This window comes from Larus michahellis, chromosome 3 (genome assembly GCF_964199755.1).
Source record: "Larus michahellis chromosome 3, bLarMic1.1, whole genome shotgun sequence".
NCBI lineage: Eukaryota > Metazoa > Chordata > Aves > Charadriiformes > Laridae > Larus > Larus michahellis.
Genome location: NC_133898.1, coordinates 51470091 through 51490269, shown reverse-complemented (window position 1 = coordinate 51490269; position 20179 = coordinate 51470091). Strand labels below are relative to the sequence as shown.

Genomic DNA, 20179 nt, shown 5'->3' with positions numbered 1-20179 from the left:
TTAGTATCAGTGTCATAAATATTGTAGTTCCTCATTCAGGAATCATTTAATAACTGGCTACTCTCAGCCCATGGAAGTCTCTGCCACGAAGTATCGAAGCCAAAACTCATTAGGATTAAAAAAGTAATAATGTTTATACAGCTACGCTGAGAACATCCAGAGCTGCTGCGTTGAGGACGGGGAACGATTCTCATCTGGCACATACAGGGCCGCTTGGCTCTAGCTGGAGGGGTGAGGTAGGACTTGTCCTTCTCCCAGGACGGTCTCAGCATCCTCCCCCAGAGCTGCCAAATGTGCTCTGGAGCTGGTTTGGGATGGTGGCCGGCCTGGAGAGACATCGGGCCCTGTTGCCTGGTGGTTCCTGCACTGTAAACCTTAAGATTGATTGTGGCAGGCTGCGGGGAATGCGCCCAACAGCCACCGCTGCTGCTTGCCATCAGCCTTAGGTAATGTGTGATTTTCAACGTCAGCGATGCTGGGTGTCTCTGCATGCTCCTGATACAGGGCTTTTAATACAAGTGGTCCCCAGTCATTTCCCAAGCCTAGCTGCTGCCAGTCCACCTGGCACCGCAGGACGTGCGTGCAAGCCGTTGGGTGGGAGGGATGCGCTGAGGAGGAGAAACTGGAGTGGGACCATGAAGGTGCAGTTACCTTGTAGCACACGGGTGGCTGGGCACTCACTTTTACGCCAGCAAGGGATAGAGGCCCTAAACCCAGTATGCTACAACGGAGAGGATGGGTGGAGGCAGCTACTAACAGTACTATGTTATCCACAAAGTGCTGACATCTTGCAGGCTGATATGAAGAGTAGATGCCCAATCTGAAGAGTGCAGAGTTTAGTGAAAAAATGCAGAAAATGGGAACTGTCAGACTGCGTGCCAGGATCTGGTGTTTCTGGTTCTGGCATTTCGTGTGTGATGACTGAGACACGGGTCAATGACTGGGTGGCAAGTTTATGGGCACCCCAGAAGGTTGGCCCAGCGAAAGATGAACCCTTGTCAGGGAGGGAAGCCATCAGAGAGTGTCCATGTACCTCTGATACAGCTGTGTCTTCCTAAACTGAGGACAGAAGTTCTTTGGGAAGGAAAAGCCGTAAACAATTGTTGCTCTAAAATCATGCCTGGGAACAACAGCCAGCCTTTTCATAACCACAACTGCCAAGGTAATGCTTTGCAGGTTGGCTCAAAATGACATTTTGTACAAAATAACATCTTCTAGATGGAAAGCAAATGCTGCAAACCCCAGATCTTGCCCATTTATATGAAATCCACTGATGTCATCCGCTCATATAGACTGAGTAGAATCTCGGAGCAAGGAACCAGAGTCCCAATTAATTGGGGAGTAATCCGCTCTCCTCTCTAGCCAGCGCTGCTATGGCAGCATTCTCTAGTGCTGTCTTCAGTTACAGGTATTTTCATCCCAATTATCCCCCATTATTTTCCAAGAAATGCCCTCCATTACAGCAGGTGGTGCTGAGGGCACAGCTGGAGCACACTGGGACCACAGAGGTACCACTAAGGGCAACGGGAGAAGGCAGCGGGGACAACCCAGCTGTCACTGGAGCCCTCAGTGAGGATAATGAATGAGCGAGGCAGCTCCCGAATGTAATCCTCAGGATAGGAGTGAGAGGGGGCAAACCGCTGCATCTGCCTGGTTTTCTTCCAGCGAAGCACGTAGGCAAAGGCTCCTGTAGGTCTGCCTTGGATAGGGCACCACGCACGGCACAGCACGGCGAGGAGGTGCTCTCAGAAGGAGCTCCTCACCCATTTTTGAAGCTGTTGCATGATGGCTGACATGTTGGGGGTGCAATTTCTGTGCCTGTCTTCCCAAGTAGGTACGCCGCCCAGGCTCCGCTCCCTCGTAGCTCCATTGCTGCCTACCCCTGAGAGCAGCTGGCAGACCCGAAGGGAGCTGGAGAAGCTCTAACCGGTTTTAAAATGGAGCTTAATAGGTTTACGAATGCAGCTGTACAACATGCCTGCCTGCGGAACCAGGCACGGCAGTGCAATTGCCTCTCCTGATTGCGTTTTCCTGAATCGCGGGGGGGACACCCTGCATTTCCCCAATATCCTGCTGTCATGGGGCTGTTCCAAAACTGCAAGGGCTGTGGGGCTGTGGGGGCCGGAGGGAAATATCCCAGTGCTTCTGAAAAGGTCAAGCAACATCTGTGCCCCCTTCCCTCACCCCGGGGCACCACCGGCTTGCAAAGCCTCCACCGGTCCATGTGAAAACGGAGTGCTGTGTTCTACTCGGTCTGAGTACTGATTAAACTAAAACAGTTTCGTTATATTATCTGTATTGGGGACGGCATCAACCTGCTGCGCAGGCGGGGGTGCTGTGCACAACCACCACCCCCTCACATTAAAGCCACCGTCACTTTTGCGACACCCAAGGGTCTGGGCCAGCGTTTTCCACCCTGGGTACCCGTGTCAGCTTGCCTTTTTTCATTTGTGTCAGTTAGGGCAGGCGCGAGGCAAGGCAGGGCAAAAAATACTGTTTGCCTCCTTATTAAAAAAAAAAAAAAAAAAAAAAAAGGAGTTTCCCCCCACAACTGTTTCTGAAAATCCGTCAGTGCCCCCGTGTGTTGGGAGCGGTGGCTGGAGGGGTGTCCGGAATCCGCCGTGCAGAGCCCTGCTGCGTGCTGCCGAGGGAAAGCGGCTCCGCAGCTAACCCAAAACGTGGCGTTTTGTCACCCAGAGGGTTGGGGCGGGACGAGGGGGACCTCGCTGTCCCCTCTCAGAGAGAGAGGGGCTGCTGACAAGCGTGGCGGGGGCGGAGGGGGTGCGGTGGCGATGGCAGCGCAGCAACCCTGCCCAGGACAACGGCGACCCACGGGGGCCGGGACTGGGCGGCGATGCCTTAAAGGTGGAGCGCGTGAGAGAGGAGGAAATACCCAGACGCGGCGCTTGGCGGAGGAGCGGTGCGCGGCCGCGTCCCGGTGCGGGCACACCGCGGGGCCCACCGCCGGCTGCGCAGGCCGCCCCGCTCTCTGCATTCGCCACCCCAGCGCTTCGCTTCCCAAGCGACGGCGGCTGGACGAGGCGAATCCTGTTCTGGCGTTCACCGCAGGCGGATTTTTAAGGCAGATTAATGCAAAATGCAGAGAGAGAGGTCCCCGTCGTTGCAGGCGGCTTTGCCTCCCTGCCATCCCCCCCCCCCGCCCCCCGCCGCATCCCCCCCTCCAGCAGGCCCCTACCGCTCTACCCATCTTGCGGAAGCGGAGGTTAAATCAACACTGCGGTGCAGCACAAAAAAGGAGTTGTTGTTGCAAATTCGTTAATTTTGAGGCGCTGCGCGTTGTAAGCACCGTTTTAAGCAGGCGCCGGGCTGAGCCACGCTGCCCCCTCGGCGGGGCGGCAGGAGGGGTTTCCCGCCGCGGCCGGTACCGGGGGGAGCACCCAGGCTTCCGCACCCCCCCCCCCCCCCCCATCCCGCGCCCCGGAGCAGGCGGCTGCCGGTGGGCGCCCGGTTTTGGGGGCCCCGCTACGCGGCCCGCTCGGGGATCGCCCCGGTGCCGGGGACACACACGGCAGGCGGAGGGGGGGCTGCCGGGCAAGGGGGTGTCCCCGGGTGCTCTCACCCCAATGTCCCCTCACCGTCCCACCCCCGCCCGGAGGCGGCGGAGCGGCGCCCCCCTCCCCTCTCCCCCGCCCGCGCGTGTCACGGGCCGCGCGCGCCGTGACGCCAGAAAGGTTGGGGAGGGGCCTGCGGTGGCGGCGGCGCGCCGCTATTGGCTGCGGGCAGGCGGGGGCGGGGCCGAGCGCCGCTGTTTGGATTTAAACGTTGCAGCGGGAGGGGGCGGGCTCGGCCCCCAGCGGCGAAGGCGAGACCCGGCGGCGGCTGATCCCGGTTCCCAGCCCCGCCATGGTGGTGCCGGCGCGCCGCGTGAAGACGGAGTACATGAAGCGCTTCAAGGAGCCCAAGTGGGAGTCGTGCGGCGCTTGCTACCTGGAGCTGCTGCGCTACCGCCTCAGCCGCCGCCTGCTGGAGCAGGCCCACCGGCCCTGGCTGTGGGACGGCTGGGAGCAGGACAGCGGCGGCAGCGGCGGCGGCAGCAGCAGCACCGCCGGGTCACCCTCGCCGCCGGGTGCCGGCAGCCCCCCGGTCGCGCAGGAGGAGGAAGCGGCGGCAGCGCCGAGCGAGGCGGGACGGGCGAGCCCCGGTAGGGAGCGGGGGTGATAGCGGCGGGGGGCGTCTCCGGTGAGCTGGGGAGCGCGGGCCGGCGATCTAAGCCCCGGCGGGGGGCGTCGAAGATGGCTCCGTCTGGTCGGCCCCGGCGAGGAGCGGGCTGCCGACCCTCGGCGGCGCCCGGGCCCTGCGGGGGGTGCCCGGCTCCCCGCCTTGGCTCGTCTGTGCCGATCGGTGGCCGAGGGAGGGCGATGGTATGGCGGGGCCGGCGCTGAGGGAAGCGGGGCGCCGGGGTAGGCGTCAGGCGGGGGGGGGTGCGTGGGGCTTCCCGCCGAGGGCGGTGTGTCAGAGAACCAGACCCCCGCGGGGGCCAGGCCTCCCCTCCGCCGCGGCCCCGGTGGCCTCTCGAGGCGCTCGCCCTCCCGGAGCCACGGCAGTGAAGTGCCCTAAATCAGGCCCTGGCTGGGGCTGCGGAGGAAGCCGTAGCTGCGGCATCGGAGGCGTCTGTTTAAAGAGCCGAGTGGTGGCAACTCTCGCCCTGAGTCACGGGCCCTTATGTAAACGGTTGCCATGGCAGCGGAGCATCGCCGCCATTACATAAGCCGGTTCCCTGGCGAAAGCAGCGGCGAGCGGGGCCGTGTGTGCCTGACGCCATCGCGCACCTCCTCTGCCTCAGCTGAGCGCCCGGGGCCGACGTCTGCGCTTGTGGCTGAGCGCAGGCAACTCCGCGGGCTTACGCAAGTGCGGAGCTAGTGGTGTTTGTCTCTCTTCCTGCACATCTTGCCTTTTGATGTCTCAGGGATTAAGGATGCGGAGTGGGTAGACAGGTAACAGCACTGTCAAGCTTCCAAAGTTGATGTTTTTTTATCCCATGGGATATCGTCTCTTTTCTATAATGAAATAAAACTTTTATCTGGTAGCCATTGACTGGTGTTTCACAATGTGTTTCGAATCAGCTGCGTATCTGTTGCACAGTAGCAGGGCAAATCCTTGAGAACTGTTCAGCTAAGCCTCGTGCTGCCTGGGGAATCGTCTTGGGGTTAGATGTGCTTGCTTGGAGTGGGGAGACATTACTCTGTTTCAATATCCATGGGGCCTAAGCTTACCAGAATGATCTGTATTCCAATATTCAAGGCTAAACTGCATTCATTGTCCTTAAGAATACTGTGTTATACAAAAGCTTTAGCTATGCTGTCATCTGTTCAAGAGGCCTGGTGTTTCAGAGCATGTTAGTGATGTGGGGTTTTGCAGTGAGCTGTAGACCTCACGGCTGGGTGGACTTATGGTAGCCAGCCCCTGTATGGGGATGCACACAGCTGCTGGGTGCTGGGGTAATGCACTCCACCTCCCCAGAGCTGTGCAGTGATGGAAGCACCTCAGCTAACCAGTAACAAAGTATTAGTGGGTCTAATCTTCCAAGCAGGCCTTGAGGAAGTGAGACTGCGGAGTATGTGTGGAAGCAGTAAGTAACGTAGCATCTCAGTGAGAGGAAGCACTAAGGAATTGCAACAGAGGAGGGATTGGTTGCAAGGGAAAAGGCGATGTGTTCTGATGGGCAGTCTAAAGGCTTGGCTTCTAGTGAGAGGAGGGTGGAAGGTGCTGAAGCTGCACTCAGAACTTGGCACTTCCACCTTTTCTGATGCAGTCTGAACGTGTGCCAGTCTTAGGCAGTTTTGGTAGCAACCAGAATTTCTTCTGCTCATTGAACCAGTAGGGTGGAGCAGGTAGCCTTCTACATTCTAGATGGGACTGGTGGTTGCCAAGGCTAGAGGCTGCTGGCCAGGGCACTCTGGTCCTTGGCCTTCTCCCTGACTCCTCTCTGGGAAGAGAGATGGCTGGAGTTACTTGGTAGCCTGATTCTGGTAGGGCCAGTTTTGGCAGTGGATAAAAGCTTGATAGCTGTGGATGTGCTGCTCATGCAGGCACTTTCTGTGGTCGGTGATGGCATGTGTGACTATCCAGTACATGCGTAATTGTGTCCTCACTTACTGCATCCCAATGGCAACTGGGACTGTTGGGGCAACAGTGGCCTGTCAGTCTAAGGGGTTTTGGGCCATTGTGCCTCTATAGTTGATGCAACTTTGCCATGGTTGCTGTAAGGGAATACCTAATGTTCTGTTAGGTCCTTGCTATTTTATGCTTATAATAGGAGAAAAATCTCTACCTAACATGCATTTATTTGCCAAGTGGCTTAGGATAAATGTTTTTCTAAGTTCTGCCAGTATTTAAGAGCTTTGCAAGTCCTTAGCAGAAGGACTGAAACATCTCTGCTTAGGCAGCTGGATTAAGTGGAAATTTGTTGTATACTAGTGTGTACACTAATATGTAAGCAAGCAACTCATTCAGTATTGGACAATTGTAAGGATGTATTTTGCTTTTGCTTAGCAGCTGGCTAATTAAAACATGCAGAGGAGATAACATAGAAACTGCCACTCTGTGAATCTTCCATTGTTCAGCTGCTTTTTTTTCTGGAAGAACTTAATTACACTGAAGTGCTGTGGGGGTAGCTGAGTGTGCTCATGTTGATGACATCTTTTGTCTTCAGAATCTGACATCCACCCACATGCTACACCATCCTGGCTGTTACCTGGCTACTGCTGCTTCCCTCTGTTCTGTGTGTGGGACCTCATTTCTGGATGAGTGGTACTGAGAGTGCTTGTGGCCAACTGTGTTTGGCAAGCACTAATATTGCCTAGTATCTGTGGTAAAGCCAATTTGTGAGGGTGTTCGTGGCAACTGTTGCTTCTTTCCCTCATTAAGATGAGCCTCTTGTGCTTGTAAAGCAGTTTGTACATGCTTCTGGTGTGTGTAGAGAAAGCTGATGTATGCAGCTTGACTTTAAGGTTTAGTGGTATCGGTCTAAAGTACTACCAATGTGAACACCTGAGATAACACGTTGGACAAACAAGGTTTGTCACTGTATGTCATGCTTAAGCTATAGCTGAGTGATACTAGGGTGTGCTTGGTAATTCTTTCTGGCCCTTCACTTGCAGCAACTGTTTGTGGGACTGTTCTGGAGAACATGCCCAGGCACAGATATGCTTTAAACATAATCCAACAAAATCTTGACCTAAATCAACTGGTCTAGTTGACACATCCTCAAAACTGTCAACAGAACACAGTGGGCCTGTAAGTGAAAGACAGGAGCTCTTGGCAGCAGCACTGCTGTCAGACCTGTTGCTTGTGAAATGATACTGCTGCACACACATGCAGGATGAAGGCATCTTTCAATCCTTATTGCCATTTTGCCTTCAGCATTTTTGTGCACAGCTCTTAAGTGACAGCAGTGACAAGCTGGTATCAAAGCAGGTGTCACACAGTAGCTGGGGAAGTGACTGATCTGGACTAGTGCAACTCAGCAGAAGATCCAATTTCAAACTTAGAATCATAGAATTGTTTGGGTTAGAAGGACCTTAAAGACCATCTAGTTCCAACCCCCCTGCCATGGGCAGGGACACCTCCCACTAGACCAGGCTGCTCAAAGCCCCATCCAGCCTGGCCTTGAACACTTCCAGGGATGAGACATCCACAGCTTCCCTGGGCAACCTGTTCCAGTGCCTCACCACCCTCACAGTAGAGAATTTCTTCTTCCTAATATCTAATCTAAATCTCCCCTCTTTCAGTTTAAAACTGTTACCCCTCATCTTATTGCTACACTCCCTAATAAAGAGTCCCTCCCTGGCTTCCCTGTATGCCCCTGTTGTTCTCTAATCTTGTCTGCCATGATGTTGAAGGTATATTTGCTGGCCTAAGCACATGGGAAGGAGTACCTTGTGGTGTGGGAAGAAGGCAGTAGTGTCAGTTCAGGAGTTTATAGTACTGTGATTCAAAGCTGCTCCAATTTTTTTTGGTTGGAAAAAAGCTTTGCTATCAAGGCAAGGCCATTGTTACTTTCTGAGCTCTGCAGCAGATGAAGCTTGGGTGAACCTAATTGACTCTGAACTGCTGTGTTGCTGGTAGCTCCAACATGGCCTCCTACAAGAACTGTCTGGAAGCAATGATGTTGCAATCTGTTTCAGCTGCATTAACTACTGTCTACCCAGCTGTAGTTAGTTCATACCCACAATTAAGTATATGCCCCCTGCAAGAGGTCTTGGAGACCTGCCCTGTTTGGAGAGGTGTTTGTACTAAAGCACGAAATCCTGAGTTCTTCCCATGGCAGCTTTAAGCACAAAGTGCTTCTCCTGAACCTGAGGTAGTGCTGTAAGGAGCAAACATCTCTATATAGAGATAATACTGTTGACCCCTAGGGCCTGATCAGAAGGTTGTTGGTACTTCTAGTAAGTCATCAGAGTCTTTGAAATGGGAGTTGGGTCTGACCTGTAGAGCATGCAGTATTGTGGGAGGGAGGGAAGCTCCACTTGAGCTTTTCCTGTTTGAGCCCTGGATGGGAGCTGTTATTTAAGCTGGGCAATGCAGTATTAAGTGACCTCTTCTGGGCAGGAGTTTTCAACAGCCATATTGGGTGGGCCTGGCAGCCTTGTTCTGCCTGCTAAGCACTTAATCCCCTCCTGTCCAGTGTGCTCTGCTTAGCATCCATGATGCAGTTTTCGATGTTCCTAGCTTTTCCTCCCTCTCCTGTCTAATCCCCGTAATGCTACAGCCAGTCAGTTCTGAGTTCTCTGTGTCTGCTGGAGCTGCCATGCTGCATGGGAAGGAGATGGGTAGGTGTTGCTGCTGGCTGGGCTCCCTGAGCAGCTGGGCCTAACTCCTTCCTTGCTATCAGCTGCTGCTTTTCTACCTTCCTGTGAAAAGGGGTGCCTAACAAAATGGCTTGGATATAAACTATAGTTTAACAGTTGCTCAAATCTTTTAAATAAGATATCTGCCTTGTGCCTTCAGCAACTGAGTTCTGTATAAATGCACTGTAGGGGTGAGTTGACTGAAATACCTGCTCTAATAGCAGGTGCCCATAGGGTGCTATAGTAAGCTCTGGCATACAGCATTTACTGTAAGACTGTGTGCAGGACTCTGTGTGCCATTTACCCATATGCTTTTATTGCTATTTTGGGACAAGCTGACTCAATCATTTCTGCACCAGCTGGGACTATATCCTAGTGAGCAGCATCCCCAGGCATGGCTGTTACCTTGAAGTAGTATCTTAAAGCTAAAGTATCCATGCAATTGCCGAGTCCCCGCTTCCCTGTATGTTAAAGTCTCTAAATGCTTTCTCTGCTGCTGATGAAATCCCTGTTGCTCCATTCTCCTTTATAGAGAGGGAAGATGCCATTTTCCCTTGAACAGAGGATGGAACAGCTTCCCAAAATAAAAGCACTCCTGTTCCAGGATTGACAGCAGTATGCGTCCCTTCAGGGTTTTATTTTCTCAGAACAGTGCTTCCTTCTGATAACGGCCTCTCTTACACAGAAGGGGACCTAGCCAGTGCCTTCTTAGGAGTGGGCTGTGTAGAGATATGTGTGAATAATACAGTGCAAGGGGATAGCTCTGTGCTGCCTGTTGCAGCTGTGATGAATGAGCTGCCTTGTTAGCTGTGAAGCTGTGTGTCCCAGAGCCCAGGACACTATGCAAAGCAGGTCTCTTACCACATTGAGGTCACTGGTGCTTGCTTTTTATCCAGCCTTGGCCATAATGACTGAAACTTTGTGCACCCAATATTTAGATATGTGAAATTTGGCCATTTTGTGTTTTCACTCTGTCATTCCTTTGGCCTTGACTGCTGCTCTTGCTTATTTTGTGGGGACACTCAACTGAATTCTTAACAAATACAGCTCCAAATACTTTAACACTGCTGGCTACTCTTTATCGAATACTCAGCTGTACTGCAGTATCATCTGTAGCTGAGTGCTGCACCTGCATATCTTGGAAGATGTGTGTATAGGCTAGCCTCAACAGGGCATCTGTGCTGGTTGGCAGCAAGTAGAAAACATGCTGGCAAGGCAAGACTAACAGCTAGCAAGAGAGAGCATGAGGAGGCTTGTCTCATGAGAATGCTGGGGCATGGGGCAAGCCTTCGTCTCTTTACCCTACAAGAGCGAAGTGAGTGCAAGAGTAAATGGATGCTGAACTGGATGCTTACCCAGTGTGCCAGGCAGGTAACTTCCATTTCATCAGAGCTGGATGGATGCAGAAGCAAAATTAAAGCTGTGTCAGGTTGGGCATGTACTTGCTTGACTAGCTAAATCATAGCAATTAGCAGGAATGATTGCTATTGTGACACAGGATTGGCAAACCCTTTTGCTTTTAATGAAGATATCTAGGTAAAATTTGTTCTAGTTGTTTGTGATCAACCTCTCAATATGTAAGCAAGCCTTAAACTAGATGAGCTCCTGTGCCAGTGGAGGAATTCCCTCCATATGTACCAAGGTATGCACAGAGACTTGGAACAGAGGTAGCCTGCAGCTGGTCCCTACCACAACCAGAAATAGATGGTGTGGCAGAAAACTTGCAAGTTCAGCATGTTTGTGTCATCAGAGTTTGAATGTATCACTGTGTGTATCTAGCAGAAGGCACCATCTAATGCTCAAAGGTGGACACTTGAAAGGAATCCCTTCCTAGTGGACTTCTATGCTGTTAGGTTAATAAAAGGCTTTAGTTGCCATGGTTGGCCTAAAAGCCACAGAGACTTCAGATCACAATGTCTGCTTGTGCCCACAATGCTTAAGGATCATGTTCAATGTCTAGCAAACAACTCCAACTTGTCCACACTACTGTTAAAGCTTTGCAGGATGGAGAACTGTGTTGGGTTCTGTTGTATATGCTTTTTTCCAGAGTCGTATTTCACTAATGTACTGTGAGCAGTATATTTGATTAGAATCATGGAATAATTTAGGTTGAAAAAGACCTTTAAGAAAATAAAGTCCAACTGTAAACCTAACACTGTCAAGTCCACCATTAAACCATGTCCATCAGCACCACATCTACCTGTCTTTTAAATACATCCTGGGATGGCGATTCAACCGCTTCCCTGGGCAGCCTGTTCCAATGCTTGATAACCCTTTCAAGTGAAGAAATTCTTCCTAATATCCAATTTGAGCCTCCCCTGGTGCAATGTGAGGCCATTTCCTTTCATTCTATGGCTTGTTATCTGGGACAGGAGACTGACACCCATGTTGCTAGAACCTCTTTTCAGGTAGTCATAGAGAGCGATAAGGTCTCCCCTCAGCCTCCTTTTCTCCAGACTAAACAGCCCCAGTTCCCTCAGCCGCTCCTCATGGGACTTGTGCTTTAGACCCTTCACCAGCTTTGTTGCTCTTCTCTGTACATTCTCCAATACCTCAATGTCTTTCCTGTAGTGAGGGGCCCAAAACTGAACACAGTACTTGAGGTGGGGCCTCACCAGTGCTGAGTACAGGGAGATGATCACTTCCCTAGTCCTGCTGGTCACACTATTCCTGATACAGGCCAGGATGATGTTGGCCACCTGGGCACACTACTGGCTCATATTCAGCTGGCTGTTGACCAACACCCCCAGGTCCTTTTCCACCAAGCAGTTTTCCAGCCACTCTTCCCCAAGCCTGTAGTGTTGCATGGGATTGTTGTGACCCAAGTGCGGGACCTGTCACTTGGCGTTTTTTGAACTTCAAACCATTGGCCTTGGCCCATTGATCCAGCCTGTCCAGATCCCTCTGTAGAGCCTTCCTATCCTCAAGCAGATGAACACTCCCACCCAACTTGGTGTTGTCTGTAAACTTCCTGAGGGTGCACTTGATGAGCTTGTCCAGATCATTGATAAATTAGTTTAGATCAATTAGTATTAACAGAATAGTTCAAGATCTCTTGTCACCAGTTTGTAACACCGTACAGATCTCAAAGGTGGGAAAAATCTTTGGACATTCTTTTCCAGTCAGTAATTGTTATCCATGGGCATGATGTTATAAAACAGACTTGTTCAAAAAAACTTACGGCCTTATCATAAGGTGTGACTTTCTTACCAGCCTTTCTCTTAGATTTATGAAGTATTGCAGTGCTATACCAGTTACTGGCTGCTTTCATCTGAAGTCTAAGATCAAAATTGTTGTATATAAGAAGTATTGTGCAAGAAAGGTCAAGAACTGCTAGCATGAGGCACCACAAACAAAGGAAAAATAGTTCCTCCATAGCTCTATAATGCAAGAAGATTGGATTTTAGGGAACAGTTGTTTCCCTGTGTTTTTATTATTTAATGTCTTATAATGCTGATTCAGACTTCAGTGTTGATCTGCCAATTAACAATGATACAGACTTTAAATTCTCCCTCACAAACCCTACTCTACATACCCAGTCCCTGGAAGAGAGATGCTGGACCATTGTTAGGGAAGGTTTAAAAAGCGTGTGTGGGGGAAATGAGCCTGGGAGAGTATTGCCTGTAGAGTGTGGTACTTTAAATGTAAAACACACTTCACAGAACAGATAGTAAGGTTGATGTCTATCACTTTTCTCGGTCTTTGCTTCATACTCGCCTCTCCTTCGTTAGCAGAGAACCATAATCATGATGCAGGTATAATCAGGGAGCTTAGAAAAGAATCACTTTTTTCTTTCAGTGGAAGCTTATAATACGAGGAATTTAATATTGCGCATCCTCTTATCAGACTTATCTCTGACTGGCTGGCAGCATCTACATGGCATTCAGCGTTCCATCTGTTTGCTGTCTGAAAGATGGAAAGATGACATAGTGAAGACAGACGATCACTGGAAACAGTCTTCAAAATACTGACTGGAGCTACTGGTTATCTGTAGCCACAGTAGTGAAAGGCATGTTTAAGTATGTGAAAGCTGATGTAGAGAGGGATGGGCTTGGAAATACTGTAGTCACTAAAGAAAGAACGAAGGCATTTAAGCAAGGTATATATGGGTTGCTAAGGAAGTAATGACTTTTTCCATTTCTAAAAAAAGCACAGCTTCAATGATGTGTTAAGAGAGGCTGTGCAAACCAGACATTAATATGTTGTCATTGGGAACTTAAAGCATAACTTTTTTTTTTTTGTTTAGAGAAAGAAAGAGAAGAGCAAGAAAAGCCGCAGAGGGAAGAGCAAGAAAAGCCGCAGAGGGAAGAGCAAGAAAAGCTGCAGAGGGAAGAGCAAGAAAAAAACGTGGAACACACTTCTGTAAAGGAAGCAGACAAAACCAGCCGTACAGGACGACGTCCGAGTCGAAGTGCCTTGTCCAGTCGTAATGATCGAAGATCAGCCAAAAGTCCTCAAAAGACAGATGCACCAAAAGAGAACAAACATCCTTTTGCTCTGTATGGGTGGGGAGAAAGGCAGACGGATACTGGAAGCCAGAAAACTCACAATGTCTGTGCTTCTGCTTCAGCAAATGAAGTAAGTAAAAGCTTCTGGTTTGTTAAAGGGCGGTAGCTACTTAGTGCATGGGTAAGACATATGTCTAATATCTAGGTAAAACTTCTCAGGGATGCCTTTATTTGAGTCCATGGAGATTCTAGCAATAAATTCGAAAAAAAAATATTAAAACAGATCTAGCAATAAGCCTGAAGAGGTTTGACATGTCCAGATCAAATAGCTCTTAACTGTTTTGAAACTTCCCACGTTTGACTAATACTTTCAAGTTCTGATTAAAACTTGGCTGTCTTCTTTCTGGCTGTTACAGCGCTACCAGCAAAACTGGCTGTTCATAAATGTATTTCTGCATTCTGAACTTCATGAAAGCAGGAGAAAAGCAGCAGGCAGTTAGCAGCAGGCACCCCACAGCAGGCAGGTATATAAACACTGGGGCAGAGCTTGTGCTGTGAACGAGTGAGTTTTGCTGGGGCGCTTCCTAGGAGCAGGAGCCTCACTGAGAAGGTAGAAATGCTTTGCTGCTAAAATGTCTGTCTAGCAGCCTCTTTCAGCGGGTTGCCAGCAGGGAACATTTTGCTGACAGCAGAATGGTCTGTCGGGTGGCTGATGGATTGCAGGGTTGATGTAAACATTAGCAAAATAGCACAAATAAAATTCATGGGCAGCACCAGGATTCCGCTGTAGCGGGGTCTGTTTCCTGCCTTAGCAAGAAACACTAAGGCTGGAGTATTACAACGGATCCATTTCTTTTCTATAACTCTCCTAGGCTGGTACAACATAATCATTAATGTATCCCTCCCAGCGTCTTGTCTTTATCTTACTACTAATGTAGAGTCTGAATCTATGACCCAAGCTATCTGATGATGAAGGTGGGTGGTGTTCTTGATGTGTAAGATAGAGCTGACTCCTGATGGGCTGTTTTGGAAGGGTTTGAAGCACTTTCTTTTGCTTCCTGGACAGCTCAACCCTTTGAGGGAAATGAGGAACTTGGGTCTTGCAGCTCTGGAAAGAAGCTGCCTTTCCTGATGATGGATACTGCTGCTGGGGTGATAAGCTGTGGTCAGTGGTGGACACAGTTGGCTGTTGTTTTATGTTAGAGCTTGACAGGCTGATGCTCAACTTGAGCAGAGATATCTATGCTTTCTGAGACTTCTAATATTTCTTATGCTAGAAACAGTTACAGAACCCCTAAGATCAGGTCTTGAGTTTGGAGTGAGCAGGCAGGACACTTCTGAAATGCTTCCAATTATGCAGTGCTTTGTCACTAAGGGTGTTAATCTTTAAGCGGGAACTGATTACTTACTGTCTGGCTAGGTCACTTCTCTTGAATGTTTGAAAAATATTATTTTCCCCTAATTGAGATGGGAGGCAGTTTTAAATCTGGAGATGGAAGCAAGCAAACATAAAGCTGGCTCTTAAATTTGGGGAAAACATGATAATTTCTTAATATAAAAACATATGTATGTTTGCCTGCAGCATGTTGTCAAAATTAGTTCTTCAGTCTCTAGGGTTTGGTCTTACTACTATGGCTTAGGTCTTAAGGGATGCTTGGGCATGTTGAGGGATGTTTAAGAATTTAAAATGGTAGAAATAAGAGAATTGAGGTTTTTAGAATGTCAGAGTAAGATTGAGAAACACTCAAGATTTTTTGAGTTGTTTAATAGTGTGAAGTGGGAAAGATGCAGAATGGAATTTGAGGCATTTTTTTTTTTTTAAGAAAAAAAAAAATCTGAGCTTCTGTTAGTGGTACAAATTACAGAAGAAAATACAATCTTGTTAGCAAACCCTGTTTCTTCAGGATGGGGACTGGGACAAATACAAAGTGATCCTCCGTTTTCCTGGAGGATGCTGGGGGCATTCCTAGGGTTTTTTTTTCCTGCTGTAATACTAACTCTGGTCTTTTAGATTCATGAATCTGCTCTACGAGCAAAGAACAGGAGGCAAGTGGAGAAAAGGAAGATTTCTCAGAGGCGAGTGCGGTCAGCAGAAGCAGAGAAAGCTTGGCGAATAAAGCCCTCCCCGCCAGACAACCCTTGGATGACGGAGTATATGAGATGCTACTCAGCAAGAGCTCGGTGAATTCGTATTCCCTTAGGCATCTTCAAAAGAAGTTACGCATATCAGGACACTGGTGCAAGGAACCAAACTACTTATGCAAGGTTTTTATAGGGAGTTTCCAGCTGTTAAAATATTTATTACAATATTTTTATCTTGGCTACCTACCTCACAGTGGGGTGTATTGTTGGAGCCATAACATTTGAAGAGGCTTTTAAATACAGCTACCCAAACTTTTAAACAATTCCCCTTTTGGGAATCTTTCTAATGCTTCAGTTGACTTGTCTGGGGGTGGGGAGAGGGGGACCTTAGCATACAAGGAGTCAAAGCAAACACTTTTTTGATCTTGGTTACAAATAATCTGTTGTCCCTTGTTTTAAAAGTCCAAGTCATGGGGAGGTTGTGTTGGAAAATTACTTTAAAGGTGTGATGGAGGTGCCTTTGCATTTATAGTACTATTTGATTTCATACTTCTACCAAAATAAGTATATTAAGACAGGCATCAGGAAAGCCGGTGGGTCTGGTAAACAGCACTAATAAATGTAGATGCTTTAGGCAAACAAATATATAGGCAAACAAAAATACCAAGTATTGTTTGTATATAGAAACTTTCGAAAAACCTTGTTTGATTAGTGAATCTGCTGATGCTAACTTTTATTGCTGTTTCTATGGTCATTAGAATAAACTACAAATTTTCAGGGCAAGAAACAGCTACAGGATTGTTTTGCTGTTGCTGTGCCTGTTGTACCAAATAACCGATGTAGACAATCATCTGACGGCTGCTGCTCAATAAGCAGTTGCTTGTTCCACCAGTATCAAGTTGCACCACTGTTAAGCTTGTGGTCACACTCACTCTATGCTTAATCATGTACGTGCCCGTTTGTTGAAGGAGAGGGCTGGCTCCTGTCTAGTGAAGTCTATCTATTTTTAGCACTTAAGAATATCTGTTACACTTAGTGGGGGTCAGAGTGCAATATGCATTCCATGTGGTGGTATTGTACAAGTATCCTATTAAAGTTTTTAAACTTGAAAAATCATGTTGATAGAACCTGTAGATGAAGTCCTGAGATGCTTTCTGCCTCTCAAAATTGGTGCGGGACCCCTCCCTAGAGGGGGGTGAGGGCCAGGGGAACAAGGAGAGGTTGTACCCTTTAGTAAACAAGAGTATATAATGGAGTTTGAACACTCTCGCTTTGTAGGTCCTCCTTCTACATAGTAAGACAGTCGTTTGTGAGATCCTCAGTGGGGTTGTTTTTGTTTTTTTTTCTCTTCAAGCTGCTGTAAATTTTTTTTTTCAGTTAAGCTTTAGGCAGATTATTGCTGTAGTTGTGAGCTTCGAAGTTCTGTTCAGATGTGTTGTGTGTTAGTTACATATGTTGGTTCTCTCAGTTAAATTGTTTTGAAGCTTGTGTTTTACAGATTGGACACCTTCTCACAGGAAGCACGCTTGCACTTCTGCAGCAAGAACCTGCACTAGCCTTAGCTTCATTCCACAATCCCAGTGAGTAAGCAGGACTCTAGAATTACCACTGCAACACACAGAGTTACAGGCTTCGTGAAAAGTTTGAGTGTTATTGAAAGAAAGTAATCACGCAAAGGGACCAAGCACTGCTGCCTCCTAGTGTTAATTATGGTACACCAGTAAAGGTTTCATTACTCCGTCAGTTTTAATCTCGCTAAAATGTCCTAGAATCTATGAAATTATAATCTGATTTTTACCTGCCTTTTAAGCAGAAAGCTATAAAAATACAGACATTCTTGTTCAGGCTACCTAATAGAGTTCTTACAGTTTTTATGTCTGGGAATGCATGTAAAGTATGATTTAAGTATGTTTTACACATAGCAAAATTATTCTAACTTTTAAGTAAACCCAGGTTAGAAAATCCATTTAAAACTTCAGAACAGTGTCCAAAACTGAGTCAAACTATTCCAGAGGATGCCTTTATTCCATACGAGATTCCTTTAATTTCCTTTTATGCTATGTTTTCCTCTTTAAAACAGCTGCTGTAAATACATTGAAGTTGCTTCTGATGCTGTTTCAGTTCCTAAATCCACTCTAGCTTTGAGCAACAGTAGCAAAGCAGTAGCTCAGTCATGTTCTAACAGCCTTATTCAATAGAAACTCTGCCTGTTCCTGATGCCCAGAACACCACGTACACCTCTGCCTTTGTAGGCTTCATGTAACTACAGCAGATGGACTGTGCCCTCGGTGCATTTTGCCACATTAAACAGTTTCCTTGATGGTGTGGGGCAGGGCTCATCTTGCCAGGCTTTCAAAGACAGCTCCTACTGTTCTCTTCCCACTGAGAACGGAGAAGCCAAGACGATTATGTGCCTGCCTTAAGTACCCATTTTGGATAAGATGAACCTCCCATTAGACGTTGGTGTTTCCAATAACTATAGAAGGCTTTAATGTCTTCTGCCTTGGATACTAGGTACCAAATTTAGAACATCTCAAACAGGCTTCTTCAGGTGATCTAGAGAGCATGAAAATCTTCAACAGCATCAAGGCTGCTGTGTACTGAGGAAATGATCTGGTTCTTATCCTTGTCTGGTCAAGAGCTGTTCCCTGCCAAAACAATTTGGTAGACGACAGTAGTGACACTAATCGGGCAATGCCATGCTTTTTCAAATGGTCTGTAGCTAAAAATAATCCTGGGTGCTATGTTGGTACTAGCTTGGTTTAAGTAATAAAATGCCTGAAGTGAGGGGTAAATTATTCTGCAAATCGGGTAGCCTTCCTGCATTTGGGCCCGCTTTGACTAAAAAAAGGCAAGTAGGTTTGCTTAGGCCATGTGAAACAGTATAGTTCTGATAACTGCAAGTTGTATTTTGACAAAATATTTGACATGTGTCAGGCTGAAGTCTGGAAACCTGTTATTTTAGTGTTTTGATGTTAACAAATGAAGAGCCAATTGACTTGGAAGGCAGAACTTCTCAAGTCTAAAAGCTTTAACGATATTCCATAGATTCTTACAGGAGGTGGCTGTTTTGCATTAAATTGGACTCACTGAAAATGGAAAACCTAGTGAATATCACCATATGAATTAAGGCAGTTCTGGACCTTGTCTTGCATGGTCTCTTGAATTTGGCCAAGTGATGAACACTTCTCACTCCTGTTTTAGAAGTAAAACTTTGTAAGAACACAGTAAATACTCAGTTGTCCAAAGTTTTCATTAAAATAACTGTTCATTCCTTTTTGTTTCTGAAAGTACTTAGCTAAGTGAAACCAGACTTTTACAATGTGTAATGCTGCAATTTAACTATAGTGTTGTGAAGACCAGTGTTTACGATGTAAAATGTTACAATGAAAACTGCATAAGTCTGTCCCTGTACAATACAGTAGCATGCCTGTTCAGTCACTGCTGTCACATCTCTGCAACTATGAATTACAGACTCTTTCACTGGAAGCTGAGATACTCAAGGTGATATCTAAATGTACAGTCAAACTTCACAAAACTGAGGGACAGACCTGAATTTTTGGTAATGATTTTATCCAGATAGAAAATATACATTTTAAGCAAATTTTTAACATGTAGGGAAGTGTATTGTTTTCATTGTTTTATGGTATAATGCAGTGCCACTGAACTATAAAGGCCTTGCTGTCTTTTTTTCTTTTTCCTTTTTTTTTTACTGTGACAGGGACCAAAAGCTAGCAATCTGAGGGCCTTATGCGTGGTAACCTGGATGTTCCAATTTATTTTCCAGCTCAGTTAGTGCAATCAGCAGCAAAGCCATATATGGAGCCTGATTCAACACCTTGACAGTAGGCCCTATAACATTAGGGGTACAAGTGAATGGGAAGCTGCCTCAGCTATTGTTAGCACTGAGTTCACTTTAAAAACTATAGGGAAATACCATCTAAGCTTGAAGCAATATGTGTTTTTTAAAGTTTTTAAACAGTATTTGTTTTTAATGCTTCTGTATTGTCTATATTTAATAGCGTAGTGTCAACTTGTATATGTGAATAAAATGAGTGACACAAAGTGCCTTGACTGCTTGTACTGTGGCTTTTGGGGTCTCAGGTGTTCCATGAGAGGGTGCTTTAGCCTCTGCATGCAGACTGTGGCTTCTGCTTGTCCCATAGGCTCTCTCCTGAAAGGTAAGTGACAGGCTTCTGGAATGACTAGGGTTGGGGACAGGGTTAGATTACAGTTACAATTCCGGCTGAGAGCTGAGCTTGTCTCCTGTCTTCCCCCTATAACTCTCCCACAGATTCTTAGTACCCATTTCCCAATCTGGCCGGCTTATTCTACTACTAACAAGATAAAAATAGAGCCTAAAATATAATAGCTGGCTGAAGTGCAATGCATGCGGAAGCCTTTGGGAATCTTAATTTAGAACTTTGGAAAAAGAGCGTAACATGGGAAAAACCAGGGTGCTCTATCACTGAGAACAAATATAATCTGGCAAATAGGAAAGCCTAAGCTGTTAAAGGATGGCTATACTGACGTTCTCTATGTTGCTGGTTCTACAGTAAATGAAGGACACAAAGCTACCTGGTATTTGTACTCTCTGGATTTAGAGTGTATTTCTTGAGATTTTTATCTTTTAGCATATAGAATATAATGCAAATGAGTTGCACTGAGTAATCGGGCTTTTTTTTATAGCATTCATTTTTTCAAGCCCTTACGGGAGCTGTTGACTTTTAGCCACAGGATACCTAGTTGAATACAATGAATAGTCAAGAGCTGGGTCAACTGTGAGTTGCCTAATAGCCTGGAGAAGTTGCGAGTGCAAATACATTCTGTATTTTCCCC

General features: G+C 47.3%; 1 protein-coding gene across 1 annotated transcript; it reads left to right on the top strand.

Moving 5' to 3' along the window:
- Window positions 1–3801: 3801 nt before the first annotated feature.
- CCSAP (centriole, cilia and spindle associated protein) lies at window positions 3802–19408 on the top strand. Its single transcript, XM_074580133.1, has 3 exons — window positions 3802–4162; window positions 13057–13388; window positions 15270–19408. Exons 1-3 carry the CDS (start codon window positions 3865–3867, stop codon window positions 15441–15443), a joined length of 804 nt encoding a protein of 267 aa, XP_074436234.1. The 5' UTR covers window positions 3802–3864; the 3' UTR covers window positions 15444–19408.
- Window positions 19409–20179: the final 771 nt, after the last annotated feature.

What these genes read in the sequence shown, in the direction of transcription:
- CCSAP (XM_074580133.1), top strand. Translation starts at nt 3,865, where the DNA reads ATGGTGGTGCCGGCGCGCCGCGTGAAGACGGAGTACATGAAGCGCTTC. An exon ending in GGCGGGACGGGCGAGCCCCG is followed by an intron (nt 4,163 to 13,056) that starts GTAGGGAGCGGG and finishes TTTTTTGTTTAG; the next exon opens with AGAAAGAAAGAGAAGAGCAA. An exon ending in CTTCTGCTTCAGCAAATGAA is followed by an intron (nt 13,389 to 15,269) that starts GTAAGTAAAAGC and finishes CTGGTCTTTTAG; the next exon opens with ATTCATGAATCTGCTCTACG.